Source organism: Pollachius pollachius (assembly GCF_949987615.1).
Source record: "Pollachius pollachius genome assembly, chromosome: 2".
Taxonomy (NCBI): domain Eukaryota; kingdom Metazoa; phylum Chordata; class Actinopteri; order Gadiformes; family Gadidae; genus Pollachius; species Pollachius pollachius.
In genome coordinates, this window is record NC_136935.1 from 16,686,579 (window position 1) to 16,707,666 (window position 21,088).

At 45.4% G+C, this 21,088-nt stretch overlaps 1 protein-coding gene across 1 annotated transcript; it reads right to left on the minus strand.

The window, feature by feature from the left end:
* Window positions 1-133: 133 nt before the first annotated feature.
* LOC307071790 (phytanoyl-CoA hydroxylase-interacting protein-like) lies at window positions 134-20,151 on the minus strand. Its single transcript, XM_079730870.1, has 5 exons — window positions 19,881-20,151; window positions 10,906-11,096; window positions 5,816-5,990; window positions 3,654-3,771; window positions 134-1,644 (listed from the first exon to the last, which is right to left on the minus strand). The coding sequence occupies exons 1-5, from the start codon at window positions 19,984-19,986 to the stop codon at window positions 1,077-1,079; spliced, it is 1,158 nt and encodes a 385-aa protein (XP_079586996.1). The 5' UTR covers window positions 19,987-20,151; the 3' UTR covers window positions 134-1,076.
* Between the last annotated feature and the right edge of the window lie 937 nt (window positions 20,152-21,088).

The following is a 21,088-nucleotide window of genomic DNA, read 5'->3' on the forward strand; positions in this document are numbered from 1 at the left end:
TCTGGTGAACATGGTTCTACTTTCACTTATCAGCAGAAACAAAGGACTAGTGTGTCAGTAATGGTGGCTACGGGCGGGCACTGACAGGTTAAACACTCTGGACTCACTGCACTGAACCGCTTCATGCTTAAAAGACTGGAAACTAATGATTCTTCAAACCTTGAGCTCGGTGTCCCTTTTTTTTTCTTATTTTCCATTACCTTTGGCATAAATAAAGATGACTTGATGCTGCAACCCAAATAGGTTGTAGTACCGGTCGTTGCCACTAGTAGGTAGTCAAATACAAAGTAGGACCTTCTCTGAAATAATTTTTAAACACTTTGCACCAAAGACAGACGATAAAATGAGCTAAAAAGGTAACACGCACAAGCTTACTTTGACGACAGCTGACTAGAGTGATCGCGAGAAAATCGCAAATGACAGATCAAAAAAGAGAAAACGACAGCTGTTTAAACAAAAGCGGATGAATACATGCATTAACCTGTTGAATGTCTACGTTTGGTTAGTATCGTTAAAGGGTTTGTGTAAGTTAGCCATAATCTGTTTCTAGCGGACGACAGACGCATGGGCGTTACGGTTTGATTGTGGAAAATCGGATGCATTTGCGTTAAGAATAATATCTGGGTGTGGTAGCGGTCTAGTATGCATCATGTTTAGTTTCTTTATGTTGCCCTGTTCAACAGCCTCGCTTCAAGGTCATGCTGTGACCTTTCAGGAGCGTCCCTCTGCAGAGCGGTGAATATGCGGCGACAAACGTGTGTCTGTCTGTGTGTATCTTCCTCTTCAGTCCTTCCTTCCTTTCTTCTCTCTTCCTCCACAGTTTTCTTCGGGAAACGACGGTCTCTTAAGGATACAGAGGTGTGTCAGAGATATGTTTCTAGTGATGTCTGTTTGCATTTCTGCCAGTCTCCTAAATCTGCATTTGCATGCGCCCACATGTGTGTGTATAATTCTGCGTCGTCTGTGTGTGTTTGTGTAAAGTCTATAAGTGTGTGTGTGTGTGTGTGTGTGTGTGTGTGTGTGTGTGTGAGATCTCTATATGTGTGTGTGTGTGTGCGTCTGTGCACTGCGTCAGCCTAGCGGCCGACGCTGATGTTGCAGGTCTTGCAGCTGGGGTCCTTCTTGGCGTTGAGCGTGGACATGCTCATCAGCTGGTGCCCGCTGATCTCCGCCACCGTGCCCCGCGCTAGCTCCAGCGGCTCGGTGTAGATCACCTCCAGGTTCACGTCCTGGGCGTGGCGGAACACGAGCCCCGCCCCCTCCCCCCCAGTGCCCCCGCCGCCCTCCTCCTCCGCCCGGGTGCACGTGAGGAAGCGGTTGTCGGCGATGTCCAGCGCGGGCAGCCGCTGCTTGCAGAAGTCGTCGCCGGCGGAGCCCTGCGGCGCCAGCACCAGCACCACGTAGTGGTAGGCCGTGTACATGCAGTAGAAGTCCCCGAAGTACAGGTTGGTGCCGGGGTTGAAGAGGACCTCGGCCGGCACCTGGAAGCGCTGCCGACCATAGGGGGAGTCCTGCGGGGGCTTGCCCGTGTTGAACTCGGTGTTGCAGCTGAAGAAGAGCCCCTCCAGCTTGCCGCTGATGGGCGAGCCATGGCTGCCGCTGTTGTCCTTCACCGATGGCAGCATGCGGCCGCCTTCAGAATCTCTAGGGGGGGGGGGGGAAACACACATAGAGAGATGAATGAGATCACCGTGGTGATGTTGCTGTGTGGGGGAACGCATGCTGTGTTCTGGGTGACGCCGTGATTAGGGGTGAGGGTTGGTGGGGTTTAAATATAGGAGGGGGGAGCTCCCCCATTCTGTGCATGACCCTGACCTCCGACCTCTGACATGATGATTTCAGCAGTATCCTCCTACAGAGATGACCACTACACCTACAAATGACCATCTTTTATTTGATGTGGCCTAATGCCCTAATCTGGCATCACAGTCATCTTCTCACCGGTGTTAAGAGCCATCATGACCATAGCTAAGATTCCAAGACCGCATCCACAGAGCAAAACCTTCCACAGAGCCTGGCCACTGGGCTGAGGAGTTGAATGAACTTCCTCCGCTCAGCGGCGGATCATCAGGGCTCCCTCCACCAAGTGTAATTAAACGGCTATTGCTAACGGAGGTTTTAATCACAGTCATAATGGGCGCTTTGTTGTTAACATAATGGAATTATTCAGTGCCCACACAGGTCTTGATATTGTGCCTCCACACAACACCCACCTCCCACCCACGCAATATCATTTATATCCACAGGGGGGAGCAGTTTCCCGCCACCGTCAAGGACAACTTTGCTTAGCCACATGGGAAGTGGAACTAGCAACAGCGATGGAGGGGGGAGGAGTCACAGATGATGTCACACGCGTTCATAATTAACATCCAATCATCCCCAGAGTGTCTGTCTGTGCCGGTGGTGGTTCACACAGCATTTCCTCTCATGATGGAAGATTGTCGGAAATGAGGAGGGCAGCGTCGCTGGGAAAACGAGAGGGAAGCACCGTTTTATAAATAAAAGATTGATGGTCGATTTAATATCTGCCATACTATTATACAGATATAATATTATCCCCAAAACCTCAAAAGCTGTTTTCGTGGAGATTGACTTCTAGAAGGACTGGCCAAATAATATAAAAACAAATAATATAAATGAGTATAAAATAAAAAAAACTACAAGATTACATAGGGTAGTGGCTATAATAACATCTACTATATCTAGGTCACAACAGACCAGGGTTTTCGTTTTATTGATCGAATCCTAGGAAGGCTCCTATATAATGTGTCTTTATTTGCAGGCGGCTCAGGATCTGAGCAGACTTGAGAAGCCACATGAAGGGTGCAGCAGTACCACAGTATCTGTGGCACAGTAACACAGTAACACGTGTGTACACACAGGGACACGAGTGTGACTCGGTGCGCTGAGCAAACAAGACCAGGCCGAGAGGGTGAGCAACATATGAATGTGGACCGGGCACCGTGTGTCTGCAGCGGTCTGATGAAATGAGAGGCAACATGCTAATAAGGGGGGTCATCTCGGATATCAGACTACACCAGTGATCTAGTGGCACACAGCTCTGTTCCTAATCTGTGGGTAGGGATCAGGCTGTGATAGAGGGCTCCCTTGTAAAGGCAGTATTTACAGATCAGAGATGAGCAGCATGCCATCAGACATCCGGTGATGAATATGAATGTGTTGCTCTATTAGCATGTTGACAAAACACGCTACATGCTGAGTCACATCAAAATGGGATTCCGGAATGGCATAAGAGCAAACAGCCTTACTTTACTTTGAAAGTGGAATTTGAATAATAACATCAATATTATTATTAGTACTAATACCCATAAATTAGTGCCTACATACATTGTTGCATTGTTGTCCCCATTTTTAATGGTGAGCTTTGTCACAACATTAGATAGTCGTTTGACTGTTTACAGTACTAACATTGCATAAAGGTCCCATCAATGACTAAAAGAAAGATTTTATCATAAAATGTATTCTTTAACTTGCAGGTTGTAAGTTCGATTCCCAATGTCTGCAACCTACCTGTAAGCATCCTTGAGCAACATGCATAACCCCTACCTGTTCGTTAATTACCCGGATCTGAATGAGTCCCATTGGATCACAGCGACAAGTGTGTGAGTGAGTGAATGAGTGAGTGGGTTTACCTGGCGTGGTCAAAGTACTCTTTGTTCTGGTTCCTGTAGAAGACGGAAAAGCGCAGCATACGCCCAGAGATTACCTCTGCCTTCTGCAGCAGCTGGTTCAGATGGACGGTGGAGTAGTCTAGGCACACACACACACAAACCCACACACACACACGCACACACACACACACACACACACACACACACACACACACACACACACACACACACACACACAATGAAATAGAAAGTATAGAAGGCTATGCTATTCAATATGCTGTAACTGATTACATCTTTCAATTTCTAAACATAATTATTGAGCAAGTTTGACCATGTATTCATAACTTTTTCGATAAACAGTTTTAGTTCAAATTAACATGCCTGTGAAATTAATAAGGAACATTACGAAACAAGTAAGGAACAGAATGCCTTTATGGCTGCTTGATTTCTACAATAGCAATACATATACAGACTTCCCTATCTAACGACAAAGGAGTATACATGGATACATTAATGACGTATACATTGCATTCAGTTATTAAGTGTTCATAGCTTGAGATGGCGATTATGATGGTTAATTAAAAAACGCTTCCTCTGGACAGCAGTTTGTCCGTTCTGGGCTACTGTAGAAAAATGGCAATGCAACATGGCGGCCTCCGTGGAAGAGGCTACTTATAACGATTAAAGGGCTCATTCTAAGATAATTACAACACAGCGATTCCTATTTTAATGTGATTATATAATAATTTGACGTACTTAAACATACTAATTGTGCATACATTAATTAGTATGTTTTAGTATGTTTCAAGTATTCTCCATTTCTGCAGAGTCTGCGCTAGATGCTACTAAATGATATACAACACACCTTCTCCATCCTCCTCGCTCGTATCCTCTCTTCCTGTCCCTCTTCTTCCTCCCCCACCATCACCCCAGGCCTCCCAGCACCCTCCCCACACTCACGCTATCCTCCCCTCCCCACCAATCCTGTCCAGCCATCCCCCCTCCCATCCCGACCAATCCTGTCCAGCTTTCCTCCACTCCTGACCAATCCTGTCCAGCCATCCCCCCTCCCATCCCGACCAATCCTGTCCAGCTTTCCTCCACTTCTGACCAATCCTGTCCAGCCATCCATCAACCCAGGAGGCGTATACCGCTGGTGTTGAACCCACCGACCTCTGCTGCATCCAATATTGCTTCACTCAGCCTTGTCCTCAATCCCCCGCTCCTTCTCTCTCCTCCTCCAATCCCATCTTTCCTATCCATCTCTCCTTCTCCATTTCATCACCCTTTTGCCTTCTCCCCCACCCCTCCCTTTAAATGAGTGTTATTGCATACATATCTATTTGTAGAACATCTCCACAGACACTGAAGAGGACAGAGACAGGGTAACCCGGTGGGCACCCATTCTGCGGCTGTAGAGTCGACACTCATTGTAAAATCCATACGTAAAGCCCATCCATGTTCTCCACCCACCTATTGTAGGGTGTGAGTGTGGAGGCCAGGTCCCTGTTGACTATGCACATAAGGCAGGCAGACACCCTCAAGGGCTCACAACGGACATCTGTAACACTTAAAGGGCAATGTGAGGCCTTCAATTAGCCCATGGTGCATGTCTATGTGGAGGTGTAATGCTGCTGGAATAACCAGTGGAGACGACCCACACGATAACAGGGAAAGACACACACAGACACACACACACGCACACACAGACGCACACACATACATACCCTGTGAATGCAGCGAATGTCATTTTCATATCCATCCATCTTAATGAAGATGGATGGATGGGCTCCTCCTGGTAGGATTGTGATGGGCAACCATCCAGAAGCCCCTTTCCCTTGGCAGCTTCCTCAATCTACTCCCATGGAAGATGGGGGGGGGGAGCCCCAGGCGTTACCAGGCCAGCCAAGACACTCCCCTCCGGCCCAGGACGGGGCCCGAGGGGAGTGTCGGCAGACCCAGGACGGGACGGGGGGGGGGGGGAGTGAATGCTCCCCTTGGGTCTCCTCCTGGTTTCTACATGCCTGGTATCCCTCCAAGGAGGGAGTCTCCAAGACGAATCCCGACCAGATCGTCCTAAACCCCGTACTCTGGCTCCTCCTCTCCAGACTCGTATCCCCTCTCATTGCTACATCTGTGTTATGTTTGTGTTGCGTGGTGCTTGCTTCGTGCTGCGTGCTCACCGGCTGTGCAGAACTCGATGATCTCGCTCCACTCGGAGACGGCGTAGTCCCCGTCCGTCTGCTTGGAGGCCGTCTGCACGGCCACTGTGTACTCGGTTCGCGGGCTCAGGAACCAGTGGCCCCTCACCGTCATGGGCAGGGGCACCGCCTTGGCCACCAGCTTGGTGGGGACGTCCTGCCAGGGGGAGGGTGGAGATGGGTGGAGGAGGAGGGGAGGGTGGATTGACACTTGGTTAATTGAAGTGAGTCGCTTTTATACAAGTACCGGTGCTTTATTCTGTCCCACATGGGGGGATTTAAGGCGAGCAGTTTTACAAACGATAAGAAGGGAAGACACAGCATGCAATGGTGTTTGTACAGACAGGCCCGTAGACAATACAAACATGAAAACATCAGGCTGAGTGGGCACTATTTGTTGCTCTCCAGAGTGCAAGTGCAAAACAAGTTGTTTTCACTGCCCTGATAGCTGCTGGAATGAAACCAAACCCCCTTCGGGGGGTCTCGCAGGACAAACCGAGGGATGTTGGGTTTTAATCTGTCTGAGTGAGGAGAGACCTGAGTACAGCAAAAATGCACAAACCCACGAGGCAGGCAGGGGTGGAGGGAGGGATAGACAGAGGAGAATACACTGATAAAGAAGGTGAAGAGAAGGGGCTACCCCTGTTATTTCCATGTGAATATCACTGGGATCTTCAGTAGCAAGGTTTCCCGGCCCGCTGGTGTATTGGGGATGTTTAACCGTGCAAATTGAAGTAGAACCAAGCCATTAAAAACACAAAATGCTATTCATGGAATACAGAGCAGCAGGGTAATACATTCAACCATCAACTGTACGACGTGTGGCCTTGTGCCAGGTCTATTTTTTAAATAGCCTATATTGTGAGACAGAACACAGCTGCCATGTGTACCATACATCAGTCCCTCCAGAAAAACGCGATTATGAAATTGCATAATTCAACGCATAATCAGCCAAAGTCCGCATATTCATGCGGGGGCCGCATTTTTTAAAATATGCCGCACTTTCACTGCATAAATTGCCGATTTCCGCGCAAAATATGCGGGGCTTGCATGATTTCATAATCCCCGCATTTACATTGCAAAAAAGTCACATATATCTTAGCAGAAAGTTGAAAAATGTTGCGTTTACGTCACACAAGAGCAGCCATTTCCCCCTGTTGCCATGGGAACGTTATGAAGTGACGTAATTACGTGACGTGAACGTCATCGAAAAGCTGCATTTTTCGCAAGTTCCGACATTTTTTCGCAAGTTCCCGCAGTTTTTGCAAGTTGCCGCAATTTCATCGCATACAATTGCATAAATATGCCGCATATTTCATCGCATTTTTTAAGAAAACGTGCCGCATAATCAAGGATTTTTGGCCGCAACAATCACAAAAAAACTCCGCATTTTTCTGGAGGGACTGATACATAGTAAATACCATTTAATGGGCATAACACGTTCATCACTATAATGACATGATTCCTGAATATGCGGCGGAATCATTGAGAAATGAAGATTGCATTAAGCCACCCACATGCGCATGTACGCACACAAAGACACAATTGCATAAATATGCCGCATATTTCATCGCATTTTTTAAGAAAACGTGCCGCATAATCAAGGATTTTTGGCCGCAACAATCACAAAAAAACGCCGCATTTTTCTGGAGGGACTGGTACATAGTAAATACCATTTAATGGGCATAACACGTTCATCACTATAATGACATGATTCCTGAATATGCGGCGGAACGATTGAGAAATGAAGATTGCATTAAGCCACCCACATGCGCATGTACGCACACAAATACACACACAAACACATACACGCAACCACACACACACATGCACCCACACATATACAGAGGTGGACCTGCATATTAAGACTTAGACCAACGCAAACACGATACAGATGTAATATCATATTACACCTCTATATTATACCTCTAATTGTTTTTGTTGAATTTAATTCATACATGTAAGGTGATTGTGTCTACTTGTGCTGTGTTTGGGAAGGGGAGTAATTGAAAGTAAGAGGTTATTGTGTATTAATTGGGACTAACCCACATTTGAGGTTTGTTTGGAGGCATGCCATCCAAGATGGCCGACATCTCCTCCCCCATCCCTCCTCTCCCCCTTCCTTCCTCTCCTAGTCTCTCCTATCCCGCTATCCCTCTCCCCACCCCCACCTCTCCCCCCTTGCCTCCTCTCCATTTATCAGTCTCCCCCTTCCCCCCCCTCCACATCCCTCCCCCTATCTCTCCCCCTTCCCTCCCCTCCCCTTCTCCCTCTTCCCTCCCCTATCCCTCTCCCCCATTCTTCCCCTACCCTTCTCCCTTCTCCCTCTTCCCTCCCCCTATCCCCCCCTCCCTTCCCTCCCCTCTTCCCTCCCCCCGTCCCTCTCCCCCCTGTCCTCCGCTTCCCCCATCCCTTTCCCTCCACTCTATTATTCTCTTTGACATCCTCGGCTTTCCTTTGGTGGACCGTGAAATTAATTTGACGGCCGCCAAACGATTTCAATGTAAAATGTTAAAGTCAATGAAAAATATGTATGTTGAATGTTAAGTGTTTCGTGTGTTAAGGGCAAACAGAGAACAGCGCTTGCGTTTGTCTTGAGCCCTATTTTAAACATGGCGCTGTACAGTAGGTGCACTGTGGTCTACGCACCAATAATATCCCCACGCATTCGTACTGCAATTTTGGCCGCAAAGTACATCACAATGGCTGGCTTTGTCCTAACGCCGCCCCCCCCCTCCCATCCATGACCCTCCTCCATAGAGAGCCTTGTTCCCTGGACTCCCAGCGGGACCCAGTAGGTCACTGGTTGTAGACCACTGAATTACAAGACCCCCCGCCTAGCAACCCCAGCAGCCCATTCATCTAGTGCCGCTAGCATCTCTCTCTCTCTCTCTCTCTCTCTCTCTCTCTCTCTCTCTCTCTCTCTCTCTCTCTCTCTCTCTCTCTCTCTCCCTCTTCTTTACAGGGCAGGAAAGGGTGCCTCCTCAGCCCATCTGCACCCAGTAGGTGAGCCTGGAGGAGAATACAAGCAGGGGGAGGATGAGGAAGGTGACCATGATGAAGAGGCAGCGTCCATGGGGAGATGACCGAGCATGTTTTTTTTTGTCGACTGCCAAAAGAGCTGCCGTCTTCAGCTGCATGTGAAATTAAGCGCTGGCAGGCTCGCCAAGCGAGCGCTGTTAGCCCGCTAGGGCTTGAGGCTGATCGCTGCTCACTGCTGGGCTTTTTAAAATGGCCCCCATGAAATTGGTTTAAGGTTTCCATGTACCAAAGTGAAAATTTGCCTTAATCTGACATCTGGTGTTGATCTAAGGAAAAACAACGAGTAAGCTATTTTAAATGTTTTCATTTTCAAGCAGAGTTTTGACTCTCTGTTTGGGCTGTATTACCAGAGTATTGCTGCGCAGGCACTCATTTAATTTACTGATTATCAAGAGGAAAGATCGGCCTTGTTTGATCACTCTCTCTGCTCCTCCACTCCCATCTTCACTTCATTAGTTAGTTAGTGAGTGGGTCTTATTGCATGTATTTGTGCAACATTTCCCTGAGACTGAATCAGTCAGAGATGGAATCACCCTGTGGGCACCCATTCTGGAGCTGCAGAGTACACACTTAGTAAGATGAAGAGCCCATCCCTAACCCATCGATTCACAGGAGCGCTATGAATGTGGAGCCCTTTATTGATGGGATGGCGATCCAAGAATGATCCCCATCTGTTGTTTTTTTTCTATTATAATTTAAGGGCATTGTGCTTTCATGGACAGAGGGAGAGAAGAGAGATATGACAGTGGGTTGAAAGGGGAGAAGAGAGACAGGACTGGTCTGAAGAGAGACAGGATGGGTCTAAAGAGAGGAGAGACAGGATGGGTCTAAAGAGAGAGACTGAAGAGAAACAGGATGGGTCTAAAGGGAGAGACAGAAGAGAGACAGGACAGGTCTAAAGAGAGGGAAAGAAGAGAGACAGAACGGGTCTAAAGAGAGAGAATGAAGAGAGACAGGACAGTGGGTTGAAGGAGAGAAGAGAGACAGGACAGGTCTAAAGAGAGAGAGTGAAGAGAGACAGGATGGTGGGTTGAAAGAGGGAGAGAAGAGAGACAGGACGGGTCTAAAGAGAGGGAGAGAAGAGAGACAGGATGGGTCTAAAGAAAGACTGAAGAGAGACAGGATGGGTCTAAGGAGAGGGAGAGAAGAGAGACAGGACAGGTCTTAAGAGACAGACTGAAGAGAGACAGGATGGGTCTAAAGAGGGGGGGAGAAGAGAGACAGGACGGGTCTAAAGAGAGAGACTGAAGAGAGAAAGGATGAGTCTAAAGAGGGGGAGAGAAGAGAGATAGGATAGGTATAAAGAGACGGAGAGAAGAGAGACAGGATGTGTCTAAAGAGAGAGAGTGAAGAGAGACAGGACGGTGGGTTGAAAGAGGGAGAGAAGAGAGACAGGACGGGTCTAAAGAGATGGAGAGAAGAGAGACAAGACAGGTCTAACCAGATGGAGAGAAGAGAGACAGGACGGTGGGCTGAAAGAGGGAGAGAACAGAGACAGGACGGGTCTAAAGAGAGAGACTGAAGAGAGACAGGACGGTGGGTTGAAAGAGGGAGAGAAGAGAGACAGGACGAGTCTAAAGAGAGAGTGAAGAGAGACTGGACGGTGGGTTGAAAGAGGGAGAGAAGAGAGACAGGACGGGTCTAAAGAGAGGGAGAGAAGAGAGACAGGACGGTTGGTTGAAGGAGAGAAGAGAGACAGGACGGGTCTAAAGAAAGGGAGAGAAGAGAGACAGGATTGGGTCTAAAGAGGGGGAGAGAAGAAAGACAGGACTGGCCTAAAGAGAGAGACTGAAGAGAGACAGGATGGCAGGAGGTCGGAAATTCAGACTTCCAACTGGGAAAAATGTAATAAAACGACGCGTCAACTCAAAGCTCCAAGTTGCAAGCTCTGTACCATTTCTCAACCCCCAGCTCAAGCCTCAATGTCATTTGCCGTCATTTAAACATGGCCGCCCATGTCATAGGTGGTAAGAAAGAATATCAATTGTATACGATTGTATGAATTTTGAACCAATGCGTTGCTCACTCACCTTGTGTTTGAACTTGTTAGAGTTCTTGTTCTCCTTCTTGTTCAGGTCGATGAAGTAGTGTGTGATGCGGTCCTTGACCTTGGGGTCCATGTCCCAGCAGATCTTGAAGGAGTCACACGTGATGTTGCTGATCTTGATGTTCTGGGCCACCGGCAGCTCCTCCACCTCTGAGATGTCCTGGGACTTACTGCCTAGTGGTTTGAATAGGAGGTCAAAGGTCAAACATCAGGACTGTGAGGTTGATACTAAGATGCACAGAATGTTTTATCAACCACAGTAAGAAGGATGAGAGCCTGAATTCAGATTACCATATACAATATTGTAACTATGCAAACTGAAGCTGTAGAAATGTGCTGGTATAGCATGCTGGGGCTCCATGTTGCCATGAAGGAGATCTCTTCCTGAGTGTGTGTGGTGATGGCTGGTGCACACTGATTGTTCAATGTGTGACACGTATGCAGCCTCTCCCAGCCCCAGAATCCAATCAGATGTTGCACATCTAAACAACTCTAATAAAAGGTTTAACTTCAGAATAAAAAAATTATAAGATCGTTTATACATGATGCACATTGTCAATTGTTTCACACACATGTCACCTGTAAAAGTCCAGTAACTGCCATTATTGTAGTGGCCAGGGGCAGAGTTAACAGGGAATTGTGAAGGGAATAGAACAGGGGTCGGCAACCCTAGGCATGCGTGACACCACTGGCACGGGGCAGCATAATCATTGGCACGCTTTAAAAAAAAATATATATATATATATATTTTATTATTTAAAAGATTAACAACACAATGCGGCAGCATAATCATTACTACCGAGTTTTTTTTGCACTTTATTCTGTTTTGGGCATTTCCTCCCAGTGCAAATATGTTTAAATTAGTTACAGAAAGCAGTGTTCTGAAATGGGATCAATTAATCGTTTTTAAACCTATGTTGTGAGAAGCCTAATAGAGAAGAAAATATTTAAAATATTGATGCAAGTGGCCTGTATGCATCGCCTTCACATGGTTTTGCAAAGCTGTACATGTCTTAAAGATATTGATGTGGATGGTTCCAACATTCTCATATATTCTCGTTTTTTACATTTCTCACAGTGCAAATATGTTTTTGAATGAGTTTCTGAAAATGGTGTTTTAAGATGGGACATATGTAATTATAATTTGTAAGCCCATGTTGCAAATATAACAACCAAAAAAAAATTTAGTTTATGGAAATAGTACAATTCCAGGTCTTCTGGAAATGTTTTTGGTCGCTGTGTCATGATTCAGCTTAATTTTTATTATATTGTTGCTTAAGGCACGCTCATTAATGAGAAAATGTCAAACTGGCACTGCATGTTGAAAAGGTTGCTGACCCCTGGAATAGAAGAAGGAAGTGGGGGAGAGGAGGGAGAAAGGAAAAGGTTTTCAACCGATTCATTTTCCCAGCACCAATCCTTTACCTCCAGCCAAGGGATCATTGAGCTGATCAGCTTGTGTTCTTTGTGCTTGTCCTTGGGGTTTATATTGACTGGCCTCCAAGTCCCAGACCACCAACTCTATTTTTTCATTGATCCTTTTGCGTTGCGGTTTGTTGCTTTTGTTGTCTGAGTGAGTCCACCCAGCAGAGCAGAGACCTTGTTTCCTGAGATCCTGACCTCCGTGTTTTACTCTTTGAAGGGATTCTATTTCCGCTGTATTTGTTTGGACTCTTGACAATTTGTCCAGTGACATTTAAAGTTACTGAACTGAACTGTATCTTTATCTTGGGACTGATGAATGAAACAGAGTGTAGTGTATTTAAAGCTGAACATTGCAGTGTTTGCACTGAACCCTTTTTTGGTAACTTGCGTATACAAAATAAGCTAAGTGTTGACATTATATATATGCCATTCTGGACCATTTTATCTAAACAGCTTACACTGCAAACATTCTGAGCCTGGGTGTCCACAGTGGGAACCGAACCCCTAACCATTGCAGTGCTACTGCCATGCTCACTGCCATCCCTCACCAATTCAGCGACACTCGACTAGTTTGTAGTGTGGGAATTGAGCAGCAGTGCTTATGACCTGAGGACCCTTCATACTAATGCCGAACATAAACTACCAAGAACCAGGTCAATACCAAAGCCTTCATTTGGCTTCCTCTGGTCTCTCTATAGCTTGTCCCCATGGATCATTTCTTTGCTTGGATCTGGAGCCTTAAAGCCGCTCGTGTCGACGTCGAAGGACAGATTTACCCCTAGGGAATGCTACCGCTGGGTACACCACAAACCAGCTCTCCCACAGCGCACAGTGTATTTGAGGTTGCCTTGGCAACAAATCAATCCCAGCCTACCTACCAGTTGCCAGGAACATATGCCGACATTCAATATTTCAAGCACTGCTGATTGTATCTCCCCTAGCTCTGCCGCTGCGCTCCTACACCACAGAGTTATTTATAGCCTCATCTGGAAACCCAACTCATCAAAGTCTTAGGAAATGATGGCCAAATGAGGAGAACTCATCTGCCTTCAGATTTGGGGGGAAACCTCTAGGAGTCACTTTTCGCCCTGCGATGTGAGTGATTCCTCCTAATGTCGACGGTGGCCTCCGTGACTAGCTAACTACCAGCTCTGTCTAAGCACCATGAAATCCTCTCTGATTGTGCTGCTGTTAATAGACTCATCTTGACTCGGCTGCTCCGTGGATGTTTAATAAGAACGGTCCCCGACCCAGCAGAACAAAGCCGAACACATTAATCAGCAAGTTGAATAGGAGCTTTGTGAAACAAAGCGGAGGAGTCTACTAGACATTTCACCACAGTAAAAAAAAAAAAAGAAAACACACAGACGCAAGCAAACAATGTTTTGGCTGTGTAACGGGCTCTGTGGCGTGAATTGAAGAATGAATGTTACTAGGTGGAACATTCCTGGGCACACTTCACGCGAGTGGGTCTCTATAATGGAGTCAACAGCGGCTCATGCACTGGGGCCTTGGAATCATAAAAGAAGGATATAGACGATTAATGTCATTGTATGGGTTCAGTGATTAAAGGGGAAATATAATTAAATGTAAAAGATAAAAAATGAAATGTCAATGTGAAAAAAATCTCATTGTTCAACGTTCAACACACATACACAAATAACAATTTCAGTAATTCTTTGTTTTTTTTCCCACGGAAATATTAATATAAGATTAAATTAATTGGAACCGAAAGCGGTTATTCTCTGGTCAAACGGGCTCCCGGACAAAGTGTTGTTGTGCTACTCATTAGCATGACTTTGGATTTTTAGCTTCAGAAAAAATAGTTCTTGTTGTTCATTGATGCTGCAGAATGTAACAGTGGAGCCCTAAGTCCATGTACGACATACAGGTTGTTCTCATTGGCCCTCTGCTTTGAAAGATGATCTCGCTCTACTGCTTCAGAAGGAAAGCTAATCAGCCCTGAGAGTGTCAAGGTCATCGATCTCACCCTATGAATCACCATCTCAAAGGTCTTACTGGTACAAACTCAACACCTAAATAACCCTTAGACCTTAGGCCAAAGGAAAAAGCCCCTCAAAATGGCTCAGTTTGTTCAGCCTGGGTGACTATCGCCAGACTAACACCAGAAAATGACCAGTCAGCAGAGGCCAGACTCTGAGGTCAGGATCCTGTTGCAGCAGGTGATGGATTGCTTCGCTTTCTTTTAAATGTTGCTCAGTATCGCAACATTCCTTTTCAAATAGCACTTACACCTCTATGCTATTCCATTCCTTCCACGCTATTTATTATTTATCAGCCATGTTTACTGATGTCATAGATTTTAGAAATCAAAACACATTGCAAGCATTCATCATGTTATCTCACCCACATATTCTTTGTGCACTTATCACTAAAAGTAAAATCTCCCTTTTTTGTTGTCTGATTCAGGCTTACTTCAGTGTAAATATATGATCGTGCACACCGACAATTAAAACATAGCCTTTAAGCTTCCATTAAAACATGGAAGTATAATTGAACAAAAGGGAAAGCAAGAGAAAGGTGCATAATAATCTATCAAAGCCCTTTTCAAAAAGAAACACCCTGATGGTTTTTTATGCAGCAATTTGTTACAAGAACAATATTCTTGAGTTTTCATTATTCTAAATGAGCCTCTGGGATTCGATGGCACTATAAAGTTTCAGCGCCAGCAGATATTTCTGCTGTGTCAGAATGCTCACAAGGTTATTTATAGGACATAATGCATGCTTTTGGTTTGTTTAAAGTGCAGCGACTAGGAGGCCTTACACAACAAACAGGCGACACGCAAGAGCGGACCTCAGAGGTTTTATAGAGATGCTTTATTTGCGGAACCGACCAGACTGAGACTAGACAACACTGTTAAGAGTGTCTGGCAACACCAGGAGTTGGCAATGACTTGAGGAATAAGAGGATTCAGAAAATGTTGATTTTAAAGGAAGATACCATAGTACCAATGGTTTTCAAATGATTCAGTAGAGATTTAAAAAGAGAAAAGTAGAGAAAAATCGAGACACATCACATCATTATATAATCAGCAGTAACGCAAGACATTATTATTTAAAAACTTCTGAAAGCAGACCATCCTCTGAGTTGCAATAAAACATTTAAGGGATTATCGTTAAAGTCAGCCAAAAGAAAATGTACTTCAATATAACTAAATAAAATGTATATTCAGTTGTCTGGAATTTAGAAATGTAAAGTCAATATAAGGAGGATACTAATCCACTAAGTGCAGCTGGGACCGCAGTGTCTCTGTGCACCTTGCCAACACAGTCATGGACCAACTGCCCACAGGAAGGATGAGCAAGTTAATATATCAGGACCAGATGACACAGAGCGGGACCACTTCTGTTATGTGGTCGAATGTCTTCCAAGCTCTGACAATATTGTCTATTTATTCGATAATTTTGTATGTTTAAATGAATTTACCCATATTGACTAACCATCCTTACATTGAAGAATATTTCTCCAAAACTGCTCAGGGACGGGTAGGAAAAGCCACTTCCTGGACCCTTTCACAGAACGGTAATCTTGGGATGAACCCAGGTGTAGCTCTTCAAACTAAGTATGGGTCGGCACCTTTTATTCACCAGGGCACAGGTAGTAAAATCAGCTAGAGATGAACGTGGACCATGGTCAATGTGCCCTGGTACAATGAAGGAACAGATCCATAATCAGGTAGTTTCCTTTGATGACATCTTGTGAATCTGTTCTATTCCATACATCCATAGCCTGTTCTCATCAGTTGCCTCATGGATATTAGAGGGTTGTTGATGGCGTAGACAGCGGCATTTGAAATGTCTTCCTCTCTAAATCTATTCTAACAGACCCCATGTTTTGGTCTGGTGTTAGCGATGTGTTTTTTATTTGGTTTTGTATTCATGTCATCAAAAGGGTTGTGTGGTGGGAGGAAAGGGGATTATCGAAACCAGGTGGAGGAACGTTAATGAGGCCATACGTTTTAGTTTTAATTGGAGGCACACTGGCCCAAGACACCTGCCAGAAGAGAGAGAAAGGCCACTATAGGAACTATCCTTGTTGTAAAGGCCTAGTTTAGAGTGATTGTTTCATATAGTAGTAGTCCTTTTGGAGTTATGTTTGGCCCATTCCTTTACCATTAATCAGTATTCTGAGATTTCACATGGGCTTACTGAACTTCTCAACATTCATCCTAGACGTTCTGTGAAGTAGAAGCTTTGGAACTGTTCCTGATTTTATCTCAGATAAATCTTAATTAATTTGTCCTGGCAATCAATTCCCTGACTGCCTGCATATCGTTATTTTAACTGTTTTGTTTTTGTATTGCTGAACAAAATATAGATTTTGGTGTGTAATATAATGTAAGGCACAACATATTTTTATCTCTTCGCATCGTTTAAATATCAATATGCTTATTATTATTATGTTCCTAAAAAAATGCAAATCAGTGGTACTCAAAGGCATATTGACAGCCCTGGTTGTCACAGCTGGAACAGGAAGGGAACACACACACACACACACACACACACACACACACACACACAGACACAGCACACCAGCGGTCCATTAATACAGTGAATCCATCATGGAGACTTAATAACAGGGCTGTGGCAGAAGCAGCATCAAAAGGGCCCTGTGCGCCCTTTGTGTGTGCCTGGTGTATTCCATGAAGCCCCTGTATGAAGTGAGACGCCAGCGATATAAATGCCAGTGAATATCAAGGATGGACGACTGAGCTCAGGGTTAAACCCTGATCTGGTACCTGTTTGCGCTATTATGTCTGCTGCTTGTCACTTCACACTCACCAGATCACCAGGTCACCATTGGGGCATGGGAGACTCATCTGAGAAAGGACTGTTACACCGCCGCTGGAACCTTATGGCAGACGCCCCCATCTGCTATTATCACTGCGTACAAGACAACTCGGTGCTCTGAAGAAAAGAACTCAGACTGAACGGTTGTCAAACTTGGAATTAAAGGTCGGAAATTTGTGTATCATTTCAGGGCTCTGGTTTGCCGTTTTAATGTCAGTGGTAAAATCAACATCGTTTATGGGAATGAAATTTGAAAATTTGGGTTTGTTGACGTTTTCACACAAAATTTGCTGGGTAATTATGCAATATGTTTTTTGTCATTATATTTAGCTTTAGTATAGCGATATGTAGTACAAGCTATTTTACAGGTTAAATGAACAAGACAGTGCTTGTCTCCTCTGATTTTCGTTGTGATGATGCCTATGCTGTTTGTATTAAACAATGAGACACAATATACAGCACTTCCTTTGGGCAGCCATGTTGTTTTCCCCCCTGAGTTAACTTAACAGCATAAACACAAGTCGGAATCTTTGGGTTGGAAACTTCCGTGTTCAATGGTGAACGCATGCTTCTCAGGATATCTTACTTGTTGGCTGGTTAGATGCTACCACCATTCTTGGCTAGGATCAGCCGTTCTCATAAAATGTGACAGCGGGTTTTAGTGGGGTGGATTTTTAAAAGCTAGGTCAACGCTTAAAACATAAGCCTCTCTGGAGCCGGTGATATAGACTTTTAGTGAACACTGTAGCTCAATGCACAATAATATTGCCCCATATTTAATGTGCAATTTTTCTACCCAAGGCAAATCGTCTTATACTACTTGGTGAGCTGAGCAGGGGAATCGAACACCGGACCTTTTAATTGGGGTACCTGCATAGATATGGGTTATCCAGTGTGTGCTGATGTATCAAAATAACTGTCTGGTACTGGTTAAGTTTTTGTATTATACAATCATAATTGATGTGTCCTTCTCAGTAGACACATTGGTGGTCACGTCGGAGATATGGATATTTTCCATAACGAATGTATATCAATGTCAGCATTGTGCTATTTCAGTAGCAGAATCAGTTCTGTTCCCTTCCTTTGTGAAGCAATGCAAATAAAGAATATACAGCATTCCGAATGTGGAAGTATCTCCTCTTCCTGGGCCATCGTCTTCTGGAAGGCCATGCCATCCTTGAAACGTGGCAAAAAACCTGCTGTACAACAACAGCCGTTGTGATCGTATTGCTCCATAAACAGTGAAGATGTGGGTGAGCGAACACCCCAACAATGACAGTACTCACACACACACACACAAACACACACACACACGCACACACAAAAACACACACACACACACACTAGCATACACATACACAAACACAACAACACACATAATCACATGCACACACACACAAACACACACACACACACACACACACTAACACACACACACACACACATACACACATTAACACATTCACACACTCACACACCAACACAAACACAGACCCTATATTGAAACCATAGCTTTAACACTGGGGTCAGAATCAGAGGATATACTGTACTGTAGTACTCCATTACTTTATGAGGTACTGCTCCAGCAGAGAGTAAAATGAGAGACTTTGGTACAACGGGCTCTTCTGTGATAGATCCTCTTTTGTGACCAAATGAAGGCACATGAATAGGAACCACAGTAGACCACTCTGTCCTGTGTACTATTCTGGGGGAAATGTGCGGTAACCTTGCTCATTTTAACAAAATTTGCGAAATTGTCCCAGAGTGAGAATATCGTTCGCAATGAGGGACGTTCTCGGTTATCAGAAGGGTGAATATGCTTATTCAGACTCTTATAAAAAATGTTTTAAACCAAGCTGTGCTATGGAGATGGGAGAGTGAAGCTGTGCTGTGGGGATCCAAACCTCTATCTCTGGGTGCAGGCGTATTTGAGACTTTGACTCGGCTTCATATCACTGCCCATGATGACTTGCTATTTTTTCCCAACGAGTGCCTCCAAACGTTTACCTCTAGGCCTAGACAATTAAAAATAGCAAAAGTCAATGCTGAAATGTTCTCCCGATTCAATCTTAATTGACATAGAGAGAACTGGGCTCTGACTGAGTGAGAGAAATTCGGAGGGACAATGACAAACCAGGGATCACAATAAGATTTGAACAACTGCTATTTTTTCATGTTGGCTTTGTATCCTTTACAGCAAAACTACAATCACTACCAGAAAGATAGAATTGGTTCCATTTAAGATGCCGTCCATTGCATGAGCACATGCATGCAGAATTGTTGCAGCGGTCCTGCTGATGAGGTGAATGCAAATGCATTTGCATTATATTATACGAAAAGCCTTCCCTATTGACATTTTGCACACCCATGCCTTCTGATTAATGAGGCTGCGAAACGTATTTCCTGAGGGGGAGCACAGCGCTTAGCGGCTGTCGGCCTCTGTCCACGTCCGTGGTGCTGAAACACGGAGAGCTCGCGCCACGCGGCTGTGTCCGAGCCCCAACTTGGGTCCAGAAAACTACATTTCAAATTAAAAGCTCATGACCGGACAACTGCACAATAAAACAACCATAGTTTATTCCATATAGGGTTTACGATTCAAAGTCAAACTGCATTTTTTGAGCAATACATTCATTTGAAAATAAAATATAGAAAACACAGTGCGCAAATGATAGCCTACATTTAAATAACCCATAGCCTAAGTAACAAGTAATCTTACCATCTCGTTCACATAACTGCAGGGCGTCCAGGCTCAGGTCCTTGATCATCCCCTCGCACGGACTCATAGGACTGGTTATGTTGTGTGCTAGACCTGGCACCTCCATCTCCGCAGAATTGTTCTGAACGCTTTAAAGATCCTCACTTGTGTGTTTTTTTGTGTTGTCAAGCCCCTGGAGCACAAAGTGTCTTCGTCTACAGACTACAGAGACAGGGGGAGCAAGAAAGACAGGGGTAGAAGAGGAGAAGAGAAAGGAGGAGTAGTACCCGCCTTCCAGTCCCTTCTGTTCTGCTCGGTCCTTGACTCGCCGCTCGTCTCTGTTGGGTGGTGCTGCTGCGACTAAAGGCGTGTCCGCATACTGTGTTGCCAGATTGTGCGGGAAATCGGGCCCAATCTGGCAACACTGGTGTCCGCCCGGCATTATCACGTTGGCGCGCATTCAGAAAGGGAGGGGGTGGGGGATGGGGGGAGGGTTCGTTAAGGATGTGAGCGACGAGCGGGCGTGAATTAACCTACACGAGTTTTGCGTTTATAAAAGCCAGTCTTTAATTCATTCATTTCACGAGGTTTCGCGTCACTTCTCTGCCCCAACAAGTGACCGCAGCCTGTTCTCGTTATCTTATTGGCTGCTGCCGCAGGGACGGTGCGGTACGTGAGCGGGCTGCTGGATTAGCAACCCGCTGCAGGGACGCGCGCCGCTATTCAAAGCTTCTCGTGTAACCGTCGGATTAGCGCGAGGTCCCCCCCCCCCCCCCCCTGACTGGTTTTGACTCTCTGTTTAAACGTATGGGCCTATACGGCGCGCGCTTTACGTTTAACGTCATCTGAAAGAGGGAGTTTGCTCACAATTCCTTATTTGGTGATAGTCGCTGTAGATCAGCAGCCATCTCGTCATGTGACAGCTTTTGCAGGAGCGGCGCAGGTGCACACTGGAGGACATAGCCTATTAAAGACCATTTTGAGGATGAAAAGCTCTTTAGAAAAAACATTCTTCAACTGTGCGTGTGTGTTTGTGTGTGTGTGTGTGTGTGTGTGTGTGTTTGTGTGTGTGTGTGTGTGATTATCTGCAACCGGCTACACCCACACTATCAGAGGTCTGCAGGACAACGATCTGCTGAGCATTTATAGGCTTTGGTGTATTTTTTTCCATGAACACACACACACACACACACACCCACACACACACACACACACACATCCATACACAC